The 16140-nt window shown below is 36.6% G+C and overlaps 1 protein-coding gene across 1 annotated transcript in view; it reads right to left on the reverse strand.

Moving 5' to 3' along the window:
- The window catches only part of LOC136247055 (uncharacterized), an 87278-nt gene that overhangs the window by 67297 nt on the left and 3841 nt on the right, over positions 1-16140 (reverse strand). Inside the window, exons 2-15 of the mRNA XM_066038653.1 lie at positions 12384-12861; positions 12009-12109; positions 11005-11102; positions 10852-10939; positions 10713-10798; positions 10601-10657; positions 6986-7101; positions 5591-5700; positions 5442-5537; positions 5213-5384; positions 5007-5150; positions 1539-1571; positions 247-1488; positions 1-193 (exon numbers count right to left, since the gene is read on the reverse strand). The exon at positions 1-193 is cut by the window's left edge and continues 62 nt beyond it. Coding sequence (XP_065894725.1) covers positions 1-193; positions 247-1488; positions 1539-1571; positions 5007-5150; positions 5213-5384; positions 5442-5537; positions 5591-5700; positions 6986-7101; positions 10601-10657; positions 10713-10798; positions 10852-10939; positions 11005-11102; positions 12009-12109; positions 12384-12861 — 3014 coding nt within the window. The remainder of the gene's footprint in view (positions 194-246; positions 1489-1538; positions 1572-5006; positions 5151-5212; positions 5385-5441; positions 5538-5590; positions 5701-6985; positions 7102-10600; positions 10658-10712; positions 10799-10851; positions 10940-11004; positions 11103-12008; positions 12110-12383; positions 12862-16140) is intronic.

Raw genomic sequence — 16140 nt, forward strand, 5'->3', positions numbered from 1 at the left:
AGAGCATCATTGAAGTAGGGTAGTGATATTGTGTGTTGGTTAGCTGGAACATGATGATAAAATTTCCCACTAGAGTTGACTCTCTGTACAATGTACTGGTAAATGATTCCATTAGGAACAACTGGAGGTGTCCATGTGACATTGATCATTTCATTAACTAGTGTTAGTACTGCATCTTGAACTGGTGAAGGAGCTAGAGAATAGTGCACAGATAAGATGTAGTGTATATAACAGATTTCAACATACCTTGTGATGGCAGGTCAGTAGCTAGATCAAGTTTCATTCCAGCTGGAAGTGCATATGTATCTGTCCCACTAGATCCATATATGATAGCTCCAAATTTAACATCACCTCCTAAGAAGGTTAGTGTGTGTCTACCAGCAGATAGTTGTACTACTCCATAATAGCATGTTCTTTCATTTAGAATAAATACTTCCCAACTCACAGTAGAAGGATTAGTATCAAGCAAGATTTGATTGAGAGTAGGATTAGTTCCCACAACAGTTAACACAACATAACTATTGTTGGTATTCATTACATAGTAATCTTCAAACTGGTCAATTGCTGGTATGATAGTCGTGAAGGTGTCTAATGGTGACTGACTGCTATCTTTGAATTGTATGATCAGAATATTCTTATTTGAGTTAACTATGCAGTGATGATGAGTAATGGATAAAACAAGGTGTTGTCTAAAGCCAAGATGGAAGTTGTTACTCTCATAGTTGATTCCATCACTAGTACAATTAATTGACACACTAGCACCAATATCAGATGATATCAACTTGAACATGTTTCCTATCAACCCACTGACATTGGTGTGTAATATGAAACTGTTCCCCCATGAATTGAATGGAGGAATTTGCTCAATGAGAACTGAACAATTGTCAGTACTACCTGTAGCACAATAGTGACCAGAATAAAATGATATTGCCTTATTAGCAGTTACTCTAGAACCACTAAGATCTTCACTACTGGTAACCAAAACTGACTCTCCAATATCTAGTGTTGTAATGTATTCTTCTCCTTTTTGTACTGGATACTTATTAACTTCAATAACAATGTTTGGAGCTATTCTAACCTCTGTATTATGGGTTAAAGCAATTATTTGGATAATAGTCTGATCATTTAAATGCATCTGCTGTAAATGATCACCCACAAAGTCAACAGATGCTGCATAGTACACAAAAGAATGACTTGCAAATGGATTCATCATCAGAATAAGACTGTAGTCACTTGGCATTCTCCCAGTAAGAGTTAACACTGCAGTGGCCACTACCTGGCCTCTAGATGCTAAATAGATTCTGTCACCACTAAGAGTTCTCGTGATACTGTTCCCCACTAAACTAGGACCAAAGCAATTTGTACATCCATACAGATGGCAAACTGGAGATTCGGAAGTGTTATTGTGCAATAAGTTGAGTTGTAGTGAGACATCAATTCTGCTATCAAAGTTGATTACTCCAAATGCTACAAGATCTCGGTTTTTTGCTATTCCAACAAGTACATTATAGAAGTATGCACCATACACAATCACTTACCTGGTAAGAAACTTCCATGCTTAAAATGATAATCTGCAGAAATATACAGTATCAGATTGTACAAGAATTATAATTATTTAAGTGTTATCAGCAACATATAAAAGAAGCACAGGTGTACAGTTCTGTCAGTAGCTAAATATGTATACACAGCACTTACTGAAGGTAAAGATACATCAATTCTCCTAGGTAGGCAAAAGCAATATCAAATTTCTTACGTAAATAGGACAAAACTTGAGCAAAGTGCACTTGCACTTAAGAACATTAAGGTGATATTGCTTAGCACACACCAAGTTACCACAATAATTAAATCAAGACATGCATAATTCTTTGTGACCTGCAGAATGCTATCATTGGAAATCAAGATGCTCTAATAAGGAGCAAAACTAATGGCTTTCAAGAGCTAAATATGGTTAAGAATCCCATAGAAGTGTTAAATCATTTTTCTAGTCACTAAACTTTAGATAGCCATTTTGCTGCATTACATAATACACTGTAAATTGTGTACTACATAAGCCTTTTAGAGCATCCACTGTACGAGTAGCAAATAGATAGCTTATATTGAAAGACCCATTAGGGGTGGTGAGTCACACACAGGTGTAGCTATAGACATTCTGTGATGTTGGTACCTAGATAGGGCACACCTTCTCATTAACTTCACCAATGCAATTACGAATGTCCAAACCCAAAATTTATGCATATACAGTGGCGTAGCTAGGAAAATTTTTTTACTGATGCAAAGTTTATACATTGACTAAATAGAGAGGGTCTGCTTCTGACTCAACTGATTCACAAATACTTTCAAGTATGAGTGGTACAGAATTTGCAGGTTGCCTATCTGGTTGGATGGAAGAAACTGTTTCAGAAGACTCTGAATGTTTTTCTACATGTCATAAGTAATGCTCCAGCATAGTTAATGCTACAGTATACCATACTTCAATTATTAGACTACATAGTTTAATTGCATGCAACACAACTTACTCTGGAGATATTTTGAGTGGTCAGGCCATCCATGGACTGCAATGGAGGTCATAGTCATGCACACTACTTTTGATTGATATGATGCGATGTTTGAGTCAGAGATAATTATCTCTTTCATGTGATGCTCAACTGCATGTGCTAAGTATATCAAGCTAGGGAGTCAGGGAGCATGCTCTCTCAGGAAATTTTTAAAAATATATGCTTTGAAATGGCATGTGGAGGCTCCTTTTTGATTGTAACTGCTAAATGCATGATATGCATGATCAATTAACTCAATGTATTGCCATGCAGTTGACTCAATGGAACTTTTAAAAAGTAATGTAGACAATTAACATGAATGTTAATGATTAAGCAGTGTAATGAGAACAGTGGCTATAATCTGTACTGAATGCTCTATTAGAGTATGTTATGATGACTGCTCTATTAGAGTATCTCAATCTTTTACAAATTCAAGTACTAGCTGAAAAGTGGTCCAGCACCATGCAAGGCACCATGTCACCATAGGCTCCAGTCCTACTTAGTACTACAGCCATAGATTCTATTTTGTTTCGTACGGTAATGCTGTCTAGTAACGTATGAGTAGAAAATCTGGGATGCCAAAACTCAGGCCTGCTCAGCCCGTTATTGAGCATTTTTACCGAGACAGCTGCCTCGGTTGCCTCAATGGTACAGTAGCTACACCACTGATATATGTTTCGTATGCATACAGGATGGCCCATATGGGTATAACATATGGGCTGCCCATACACGTACCAGCTAGGGAATATACTGTAGGGTGCCCATTACATATAGGTCACATTACTGCTAATATACCCACCTAACAATACCAGTGACTCAAAAGACCTCAGGTTTTGCTGGCAAGCTGCTGCAAACAATCCCAGCTAGTTCAAGATATGTGTTTGTATCACAGGTCATGTATTTGTTCTCATATGCATGTTTCTGCTCTAGGTAACCAGAAAAATGGGCGAGTATATAGTATTTCCACATTTGATTTCTATAAATCACATTCATGATTTACAAATAAAGTCATGACACTATACATCTATATCATGTTCATGATTTATAATAGTAAATGATGTTATCATACAGTATAATAATACTGTCATACAGTATGGTAGAACTGTATAGTAGGCATCATGAAGATTTGCATTTTTGACAATAAACAATTAGACCAGAAACCGGCCTTACAATACAGTACATTCATGGCACTTTGGCAGTATTTGTTAGTTATAATAAAGCCCAAAAGTGTCTTAAGAATGGCCAAAAATGCTTCTAATAAGTTGCTATGGTATTTTCTATTTAGTGGAATTTAGAGCTGGTAGATAAATTGCTTATCAAGATAATTTATCCTTTATTTGGCCCTCTTTTTGTATCACATTATTAGCTTGCTTAGGTAATCTGTTCATGTCTGTTTGAGTATTAGGTTAAATAATCCTAAGACTGCAGTACATGTTGCTGTCAGACCTTCATTGCTGGTCGGTATAAAGTGCTAATAATGATAAATACTTAGGTTAAAAGGAAAGAAATCCATCCCTTCTGGAGGAGACTGAGTATGGCACCCAACTAGACATTGGGTAGCCTGCAGTTCAAATCCTGGGGTAGGAGGGACTTTTTCATTTCTTTGGCCCACTTACTGTTTCACCTTATTAGCTAGCTTAGGTAATCTGTTTATTGCCCCATTTATGGAATTGTTTCAGCCAACTCAACTCAAAGACTGTGATTCTGTGAAAATTTATGAAATATCCTGAGATGGTCTGCAAAGTAATTAAGATGCCCTTCACACTTAGTCTCATGTAGACTAGACTGACTTTTTTCTTTTTTGTGTGGGTGGGGAAAAAGTGGTCTGGTACACTTACATTGAAGAATTTCTGTGTAGCATTCCACCAGCTCTACAGAGGGAGCTGATTGGAGAAGCCATTCACTACTGAGCAACATAATAGCATAATAGTCACAGCACCTAAAACATAAGAAGAGTCATCACCCACTGTAGAACTGGTGGAACGCTACACAGAAATTCTATCGCAAGTGTACCAGACCACTTTTCCCCATAAACACACAAAAGGATAAAAGTTGATCTGGTCTATGCGACTTCATGCTTGGTCTGTTACTTGGCAGTTAAAGTTTACTATTTTGAAATGCAAACTCCTCCATCTTGGACCCTGTCACAACCACATTTAAGGCATGCATGTTTGGTCCAGTTTCTGGACTACGTTGGCTTTTAATAAAATTAATAACTATCATGATTTGTTCTTCATAACAATGAAGTTTAATAATACTGTATCAAACAAATCATTTCTATATTGTAGTAATAGTTTGCATATCACATTCTTGATTTCTACATCCACTCCATGATAACTTCTAAATTGCCTTTATGATTCATAATTCAGCATCATGATTCAAAAATCACCATGTTGATTTATAAATAATATAGGATATTGGCACAAAACAGACATTTTGTGCACTGTATGCATACTGTAGCTATTATATTACCAATTTCATTAGTTGTTGATAAATCAGGTAACTGAGACATGATCACTGGAGATCGTGATAATACATCTTCAGTTGGTGGACATGATACTACCCAGTTGTCAGCAGTAGCCAAACCTACATTATCTTCACAGCCAAAAGTACTCTCTATTACAAGATATATAATAAACAAGTTATCAACTAGTACTATTTAGTACTATTTTGCATACCTCCTAGATATACAACATACTGATTGGTACTATTGATTGTAAATGATTCTTGTACCACACAAAGTGGTGATGCTGATCCCGTGGTGTATGTACCACAAGAAGAAGAGGAGAGGGATCTTATTCCATCCACACAAATGGAATTACTGCCATAATTTTCTACATCTCTTTTCAGCTGAAATATTTTATGACTAAACTTAGTACTTCATTTGCACATGATTAGAATACTAACTATTATATCCAGTTCAGTACGACAATAATGTTCTGGTTCATCAGCAATTGCAACCGGACAATTATCAAAACCAGCCCAATGTGTAGAACAGTTACCCTGAGAAATAACTGGACATGATACAATGTCACTGATATTCACAACGACAGTACCTTAGACAAGTGGTCATAAGTACACATTAAGTCATCTGAACTTGGATCACACAAGTAAGGGTACACACTCTCGTTAACACATCGTTCAGTTAGGAAAGCACAACCTAAATCTAATAGAATTTTAAAAAACAATCACCTCAGCACATTTTATGGTTATGCAGCTACAAGTTATTCACTATACATGTATGGAGCTGAATAAATTACAGTACTACAGTGTGTATGTAATGCTCTTTTCCAATATATCCACTACTCTAGATGTCATGCTCTAGCCAGCCCATCAGCACTGGATGTATGTCAAGTGCTGAAGAGCTGGATACCAGTAATGACCAAACAGTTCAATTAGCTACACACTTTAGGATAGAAAATTAGACTCAAGTATATTTAGTTACATAAAATCGGAACAATCAGAGAGGCTAAAATTCTAATAGAACTGCCATGCAGTAATAGCTTCTATTACATAGTATCATGGTCATCATCTTCTTCATGCAAACTGAGATGTTAATCTTCCATATCAACACTTTCCTTAGAGGGGAGCATATTTAGACACTACAACACTATTTGAAGTGCTTGCACAGGAATTTATCTACGTATGTATACTTCTTAGTTGATATTGCTAAAAAACACTAAGACCCTAATTCTATTCTTAGGTCAAACTAGCTGGCCTTCACACGCATCTGACCGAATTTATTAGAGTCACACTATCAAATCAGTGAAGTCCAGTAGTTGTGTTAAACTTTTAAATGGATTTCAAAACTTCAGGTTTGAATCAGGAGTGTAGGTAAGTAAGTTTAATAAAGGCAGATCATTCTAGGATGATTGGCTGTGTGCTCGTCCTATTTATAGATAATAATGCTTGCCAATGGCCTGCTGCAGTTTATCCATCGCCATCGCTGTTACAAGGTATTACTATAGAGTATATAACTATTTGTACAATCTGCAAAGAGATAAGTTTTGCTTATTCTGTTATTCCGTATTCCACATTTACAAACTCCCTGCTAGGGAGTATAATGAGGGAGTAGATATGTGTTGTATACTAGTAGCTACTATCATTCATACAGTGTATCTCTTGTTTCACTATAATGTAACCCTACTTCATTTCTTACTTTTAATATACCTGTAAGGTAAAAGTGTTGATAATGATAGAGAAAGTTGAAAAATGCAGTACAAAATCATATGGCTCAAACCTTGCAAGTAATTGTGCTTGCATTGCTCAGAAGTAATGCATAATATGTATTCTTAAAGTACCAACCTCAACTCAGGCTATAATATGCTGCACTGTTGCAGATATACTTAATGTAAATAAGAGCTGCTCAGTAAATATGTAAGTGTAGATTGTGCTAACATTATATCCAGTTTTTACATGGCGATGCAGTCAAGTATATGTACCGTACGTACCTTTTCCCCATTGCAGTGGAAGTTGGTTTAATGCAGACAATGCAGTGTAATTTCCCTTATACCATCCACTGTCTTCAAGTAATGCAAGTGTGAATTCGCTCAATACTTGATAGTCCCTAAAAATGAATTAACAACATACAAATAATATTGCTTTATTATGTATGCCACTTTGATTCAATGGACATCCAAAGAAATCACTTCAAATTGACTATGCTATGTATGTGACTGTCTTTATTTGACCAATGTAGTGTCAGCTACTAACCAAACTGTTTGAGTGTAAGAAAACTTAAACATTAAAAAGATTTTAGTTAAAGAGCATACGTACATATGTAAAAACAGATTGGCAGTAAAAAGACATGTCCATAGATGTAACTGGTAATTGAAAGAGTTGATATCTACAGCAGTCAAGAATTTTTAGCACACTAAATTCAAAAACTGAATTTTGACAAGTGTGAACTGACAGATGCTTCTAGCTACTTTATCACCTCAATACTCCATTTGGACAGTAGACTAAACATATTCCCTTTTGGCAGAGATGTAGCAACAAGCTGGTAGAAGTAGGGGTCATGGAAGATTTTCTGATTTGTGAGTTTGGAGCCACTACAAAAGAAGCCACTGTACCTCGGTCATGATAACATGTTCCTAAAGTACAAAGAGCTAAAGAAAAAGGTCTCAAAACTGAATCTTGAGAAATCAAACTATGACTCCAGTTCATTGGCCACCTTTTTACTGACAAGGGACTGGTCAAGGTGCATGTGCCATTAAAATATACCAATTCCCACTTATGTTAAGTCATCACAACAGTTACTAGGCATGGTACAATATCATTCTGAATTTCTTCTGCAGCTCTCAGCTTTTACTGAAACATTGAAACATTGTGACAGTTGGTTAACAAATACTGTAGATGGACTTGCAGTGGTCCATGGGACATTACAAAGCAGTATACATGCTGTAAAGACATGGTTTGAAAAACTCCTGTTCTCTGCTATTTTGAACAAGTCATGGCCTCATGGGAACTAATTAACCTTGTAATGATGATTCTGAGAGTGGGCTTGGCCAGCCTGTAGTATTTGGAGCATGAGGTATGGGGTAGTTGGAAAAGGCGGATACGGTTGGACACGGACACGTACACAGACATTTTCAAAAAGCATTTACATTTAATATTTTTCATGGTTTACACTAATTTCACAACGCTTCATGCCTGCCTACGGGCACCCCGTACGTATATATTGATATATTATACCACAATTGGTTTCATGAGGTTTCAAGAAATAGAAGGCGCTAAAGCGCCCTCTACTATGTAAAGAATGATTTCTCACAATCAATAGTCCAAAGTTAGGTTAGGGTTTGGGTTCAGTATAAATCCAGTTACTGGTAGGGTTTGGGTTCAGCCATATTCTTTAATATACGCTAGATCACTATTTTTATATTATCTTGCATTTAAGTACTTCTAAAATTCAGGGTTCTGGCAGCTGGCAGCAGTGATACAGTGGTTGTGGCTCTGATTCATTACAAAATGTCCTGTGATCGAGCTCAGACTTTGTTGAGGATTGACAGACATAATGCACTTATTACTATATTTAGTTTATTGTTGTAATATTTGTGCATGCGTGATTCCAAATCATTAGGTCGGTTATTAGTGTGAATACATGTTGCAGCTTTGTTTTCAACCTCTCGTAAATCAGCCACTATACCTCACAGAATTTTCACATTTTATTTTATAGTTTTTTACAAGTTTTAAGTCACAATAGGCCACATCAAGCATTGTGAAATTAGTGCTACCCATTTTTCATACCTAACACTGTTTTTTACAGCAGTTTTCACTTCCAGACCCAGGCATCGATATTGTTATAGTGCTTATCCATTTATAAGCGCACGTGCGAAGGACTAGACCAGCACTCCACAGCATGCCAAAGACCATATAGTGTTGTACACATGTTCTAAAGTCTAATACAGAGTTATAAAATTATAGTTGTAGAGATTAGCTTGTATGCCCCATGCAACTTAGCTTAGCAGGCCAAATCTACAATCTTGCGCTATTTAGTATAAGGCGCAGGCACTTATACCAAGTGTGGAAGGTTTCAAGGACCTGGCCTACGAGATTAGGTTGGGACATGCTAGATTAATCTCTATGACACTGAATTAGATTTCTAGAGCACGTATACAACACTATAATGGTCTTTAGAGTGCTAGTCTATCCTTCGCACGTGCACTTATAAATGGATAAGAGCTATGAAAAGATCGATGCCTGGGTCTGGAGGCGAAGACTGCTGTAAAAACAGTGTTAGGTATGAAAAATAACTGTTATATAAATGTAAAAGTCCTTTTTGAAATGTCCATGTCCGCGTCCGACCGTATCCGCCTTTTCCAACTACCCTGAGGTATGGCACAGACAAAAAGTCTGCCTAAATTAAGAAAGGAATGCTAGCAATTATTTGTGGCTGTGAAAATTTGATAAGTGTATCTATGGACACATAATCACAGTGTAGACAGACCATAAACCAATAGTAAACATGTCACAGAAGCTGATCTACATAATTATATACAATGTTCTCAAATGACTACAAAGGATGCTACACTCCATATCTGGGTCATATGCAGAGAAACAACACACTCAAAAATTTTTATTTCAGCTAATGCTCTCCCTAGGACTTACCTTTCCCAGTCAGTATCACTGCACATCCACTCTGTTATGCATTGTAGGTATTAAATTTAATGGAACACTTCTCAATCTCATCTAAAAGACTAAAGAAGCAACCAACACTGACAAACATCCTGTGGGCTCTTATAAGAAGCAAATAATTTGTGGGATGGTCACAGCAAAATTCTGAAGCACCAAGCTGGCCCTTTACAAAGTACCAAGACAAATAGTCACCACAAGAAGGAGGTTTACTCTTGTTCAATAGCAATAATTTTTTGTGATCATGGAAAAATTTTATAGAAGTGGAGAAGTGAGGAGCTCATCTTTGTAGCTAGTCATTTAAACCATTAAGGTAACCTTTGGACTTCATGGAATATGCTTTATAGTGTAGTTTATGACAATGAGCCAGCTTTTGCATGTAGGTAAAATAGAGGAAGGTGAAAACATGCAAGACATTCAAGAAGGCCAAACTAGTCAATTCTGACCTACACCTGGCACTGCTCAATTTCCAGAATACTCTATCTGAACCTACTAACCTCTTCCCAGCTCAATACATATTTAGACATCACACACAAACACAGCTGCCACCTACAATGGTATTACTGAAGCCTGGAATGCCCCAATTGCAAGCTAACTACAAGGCATCACAGATAAGCATAGTACTACAACTGCATAGCTAAGACCCTCAAACCTTAGAAAACAGAAGACCTGCATTCTTAAAGCTACTAAACAGCAACACATGGATGCTAGGTATTCATAAAGAGCATGTGGCACCAAGATCTCTCAGACATGAATTGTATTGAAATTGTGAAATCATTGCTGCACATAAATGGCTCACAGCAGTGGTTGTGTGTTTCTCACTTTCTTGATCACATGATTCACTACGTGAGTTGTACTGTATAGTGCCGAATACATACGTGCATGTGTAGTTATGTGCCACCAGGAAAAGCCTATAGCTGGTAGTTACACTGTACCTGGATATGTAACCAGTCATCAGCTCATTATTAAGTGTCCTCTTATCCCAGTGAGAACTAACAACAATATGCACTTAATTACTCATAAAATAACATACATCTTGTACTGTACCTTGCTGTTCCTGCATTTCCTTCATTTTCCAGTGCCACACCCTCCATATCCTCACAGGAGTAATATGACTTTGCAACCTCTAGAGTCTAAACCAGTGCATGACATGTTTAAAAGAATTACTGACACAATATGAATGTACCTTTGGGCCTGTAAATATACTAGTAGATCCATATGGTCCAATAACTGTCCTCCTTGGATTATAATTAATACCAGCATCAGTAACGAAACTAAATAGTGTAGTCATAATTCATTGTATCCATAGTTATATACATGGATAGTTTTAGCAACGTACTATTCATATAATCGACGAGAGAATCCCAAAGCATGGATGATCTCATGCATAATTGTGGAATAAATAACATCAGTTGAGCCAGCATAATCTACAAGGAACTGTGTATATAAAATAAGATGAACCTTATCATCAATGGTATATAATTATAGTGACATTCAAGCACACACTTAATTATTCTGTAGTTGTGCTATCCTTTTGTAGTGGAAGATTAAAAGTAGGTAGGGAAGCATGCTTAATGTAGTTACACTGACAGTCTAGCTACGTACCTATAATCACACGTCAGAATATTTCACTGCAAACTATGCCACCTAAGCCTTTAAAACCTATTGAAGTATTTTAAAAACATCCGCACACAGTATTTATTTGACAGTGCTGGAATAAATCAGGGGCACCAGATTAACAGATCCAAGTGATTTTTCAGAAAAGAGAGGGAAATGTGTTATAATAAGTACATACGTATTTGTATAGTTTTTGATAAACTAGTTTAATTTCCACTAGTAGCAAGTGATACTGTAGCACTGTTCCAAAATCCATAGAATTCCCATTGTGTTGGGTTTTTTGTAGAAGTGCAGAAAAAATCATGCACACGACTATCAAATCTGCTAAAAGAATGCTTAATGAAACATGCTTAGTAAACGTTCATGGGATATACTTTACAATTACCAGAAGTAATGCAATATTTACTTTTGACAATTGTAGGTTATTTTAAAGGTAATTTCAAATTCTTGTATCTACAGTACCATACTGTATAATACTGTACAAGTATACACATGCAGCAAGTCTTTGATATTATCTTTAGGAAGTGTGCGCATAATAATAATTATTATATTGCTCTATTTCTGAATTAAGTATAAGAAATTACCAATTTGTGTAATATAATTTTTCTGCAGTACAGTCATAGCTACACTGCATTGAATCTGAAACTGAAACAAAGTAAAAGTTACATCAATGACCACACTCTAAAAAGCCAACACTACAATGACAGTGTTGTACAATAGTATTACCGTAGGACATATATTGATGTGTCCCACCACAGGTCTGTTGTTATCACTGCTGTCCAGTACACAGTGAGAGGCATGAGCCAGAGAATCAAATGTACACGATGCTAAAAGAAAATAAGCTAAGTGTACACATGTGTCATTATATGAAATACTGTACAATGCTAACTCATTAACTACGGTAATTGCACACATACATCACAACAACGTTACAGCTGACGTTAATGTCCATAAAAATGTTTACATCATTAATTGAAACAAAATCATATTTCTGCTGTAAAATAAACAACTAAGCCAAATGATTATGGGAGTTGGGTGATATAACATTATAGGTAGCCACATGTCTATGAATACTATAAAAGATACATTTTATAAACTTACTACTACTTGAAGATGCTGATACAAATAGCAAATAGTCAGAATTAGGAATTCCAACTCCATTTGGACCTTGTAAAGTGCATGATGAGTTTCGAGAGGATGAAGTACACACTTCTCTAACACCATTGTATGATAAGGGAATCCTCCCAAACTGTCCACAATCATAGATATACTGAGATGGTAGAGGTGATCTACATTTACCACTATTGACTCCAGAAGTGTATTCAGTACACATTGGTGGTATGCGAAGATTACCCTGTACTGGATGAACCATTAAGACACTTTCCAGAGTCTTGATAGTGCGAGATAGTATACTATCTGGTCCTTGTAAGTACGGATCAGCTGATGATGAAATTGCAGAACTAACAAATTCAGGATGTATTCTGATACTCGCGTATGTTGGTGAAGTCTGTCTCTTTTCTGTTTCTGCATACACATTCTGACTTGCAAGGTCAACTATGTGAGGGTTTCTCTCTGCAAACTAAATAATGGCAAAGTACAAAACTATTAATAGCTACCTGGCATTTAAAGGAAGTGAAACTGCATGTTTATACTCTACCTATTGTCTCACATATGGCACTTGATTTATATATTATAGTATGAACACATTCCAACTATCATTTACTGTCTCAATATGAAGTAGCCATTACACTTTGTTGTCTGCTACTCAATATCTAGCCCATTACACAGCATTACAAACGAACAACTGTTTGAAAAGCTCCTCTGTAATCAAAGTGGCCACACTTTGAAAATACAGACGATTCCATTACAGACCTAAGGAAGCCATCATATGCTACTGCAAATTGACACCTTAACATTGTCAGCAAAGATAAAGGGACATAAAGGAAGATGCAGGTAAGTCCATGGAGTATATGCACTGTATGCACTGTGGTATGCCAAAAAGCACCTTTTAAGCAAAGTGATGTTGAACAGTGAAAAAATCAAACACAAAACTTTAGAAGTTACCGAGTTACACTTGTCTAAAGGCATCAGTCAGGCAGTCAGTAGAAAATTCCACTGAAAAAAATTGTAGCAACCAACAGGGGTATTAGAAGTATTCCAAGTCATACCAAAGGCACTTTTGGGCTCAGTTATACCTCACAATACTGCCAAGGCACTGTGAAGATATTTTGAGGCTGGTTTCTGGTCAATATTGTTTTTGTAAAAAAGTGCAAACTTTCATGATGTCTAATAATTATACAGTTACTATTTTACTGTATGATAAAGCTGAAAAGATGTCTGTTGATTTGTTTACATTATTTGTCAAATCACTAACAAAGCACATCTCAACAGGACACTCAATTAAGCACTTATCATCTGTAAGCTTTGCATTACAAATTACTGTGTGCAATCATACAGTACCTACATTCTCTACAAAGTGTTCCATTCCTATTAAAACTACAGATGAACACCCCATAGTCAACATTAATGCATACAAAACACTGCATTCTTTGCTATGAATAATGCTGGCCTCGAATACTGATAGTGTAAATTATTATTGTTTTAGAAAACTGAAGCCATGCATACTACATGTTCCTGCATGGTAGGACAGATACCACTAGAAACACATACTTCTCTAGCTTACACACAGTTCTGTTGTATGGTTAACCCTGTATGATAAGGACTAATCCAGTATTTTTTAAAAGGGGGAGGGTTCCATTCTGCATGGAATGTGGGTAATATTTCATAGCATGCAGGCAGTGATGATAAACACTGAATTAACTGGTCTTAGAGATTTTGTTTAAATTTTGCCAGTAGGCAGTAGTAGGCAGCATATATAACAGACCTCACATCGAATTCATTTTGCAATGAACCGGTTCAACTGAGTCTATCATTGAACCTGGTTAGCACGGAATGCCTAATTGGTCGTTTGTGTGGTTCGATATTAATTTATTGGAGTGTCTATGTCCACCAGTATATTGGTGGATGTAAGAGTCACCTATCAGCTACAGTATTGACACTGACGTGATATGCCCCAACCATTTGACTTTAGGGAATACGTCTAGTAAGAGCCCCGACCATTCAACTTTAGGGCACACGACCAGTAGTTTGGCTCGAGTCTTGTACGTTAGGGCACGTGACAAGTGGTCACGCGACAAGTGGTGTTAGATAATGGTACACATAATACGCGTTGATCTTTGGAAGATAATGAGGTGTTTAAAAGCCACTAAGAGACCTGCTAGCAGGTTCTTAAAGTGGTTAGAAACCTGCTAGCAGATTTCTTACTAACTTTGTTAGAGACCTGCTAGCAGAAAGATCTCAAGCATTGCAAATCTCACATTCGATCATTGATTTGCTATGCTCTTCCAATTATATTCAGGCTAATAGCCTGCAGTAAGCGACCAGTCGCCCAAGTCAATACAAGTTTAACCACTGGATTTCTTTTATAAACATATTTGAAAGAATTATGGGAGATAGAATCTAACGTTGCAGCTACGTTTGTTGTGATGAATGAAGAAACCCAGAGATGTTATGGAATTACACCTGTTTCATCCTCTATTAAAGACCTAGATGTGTAAGCTTCCTTGTGGAATGGTTATTGTGTTATTGGTAATGTGGGTGTAGTCTGTAATCGAAACTGTGCTGCGCGTCAACTGTTTGCCATTGTTCCCGGCACTCAAGCCTCATCTTCAAAATATAACAGTGTCTATGCACTTGTTCTTCACACTGCCATGATGCCATGGGCACTCAAAACATGATGCCATGGGCACTCAAAACATGATGCCATGGGCACTCAACAACTCATAACTTTTCCTATTGACACTAATAGAGGCACAACTTGCATTTTCAAAAACTTATTACCTATAAATTCACTTAAAACTGCTACCCCAGCATATTTGTATGCTAAAGTGCCTTCATAAAACAAATGTTTGTAATGTTGAATAAATGCGTTAGAGCTTTTACACCTACTTCTAATCTAAAGTTTTCAGATGCATTTCTAAAACTTTATTCATTGCTGTTTCACAATAGCCGTTGTATGGTATGTAGCACAGTTATGTATAGATGTATAGCAAAGGGATTATACTGGAGGCTTATCACCTTCTAAAGTTCGATAGACTCTAACTGGGCAGTCATGATAGTTATACTTTATTACAACAGTCAGGCATAGTTGAGTTATGCAGTAGGGAAGCATGTATTCTAGAGTTAAACTGTATTTAGCAGCATGCATGAGCAAATAATTATTATTCATGATCAGTTACTTCACAGAGTGTGCATGACTTCATCTAAAAAGATAAGACTGATTACAAAGATAATTTCTCTACAGACAGATATTTCCTTTTTAGGGATTTGAAATGACTATAGTGAAAAGTGAAAAATGACAATCTGCCCTCATGCTTTTTTGAAAATCTTCTGACGATAAACTGTGAATCAAGTTTGCCTGGCCTTATAGGACACTCAACTACTCCAATAGAACACCCAGAGAATATTGTTTGCAGTTTTTGAAGACCGCCAATGAAAGTGCTAGTCTTTTATCTTTCTGCTTTACCTCTTACATGAGCTCTCGTAGCTATGTTCTGATTAGTTAAGGTTTTACTGTTTAGATTGTAGCTACTATCTAATCCAAAACAGCCAAGCTGTAAAAAAAGTGTGCGGCCCTCAAAAAGGCTATGGTGAAAAAAGATGTGAAATCCAAGGTGGCGGCCAAGAAATGGCTGTGATGGTAGGTTAATGGTAAAATTTTTAATAACGACAATTCATGTGAATTTGGTGCCACTTGGTCTTGGCACAGAATTCACCTGAATTGTCGTTATTAAAATTT

The sequence above is a fragment of the Dysidea avara genome, chromosome 1 (assembly GCF_963678975.1).
Source record: "Dysidea avara chromosome 1, odDysAvar1.4, whole genome shotgun sequence".
In the NCBI taxonomy this organism is placed as follows: Eukaryota; Metazoa; Porifera; class Demospongiae; order Dictyoceratida; family Dysideidae; genus Dysidea; species Dysidea avara.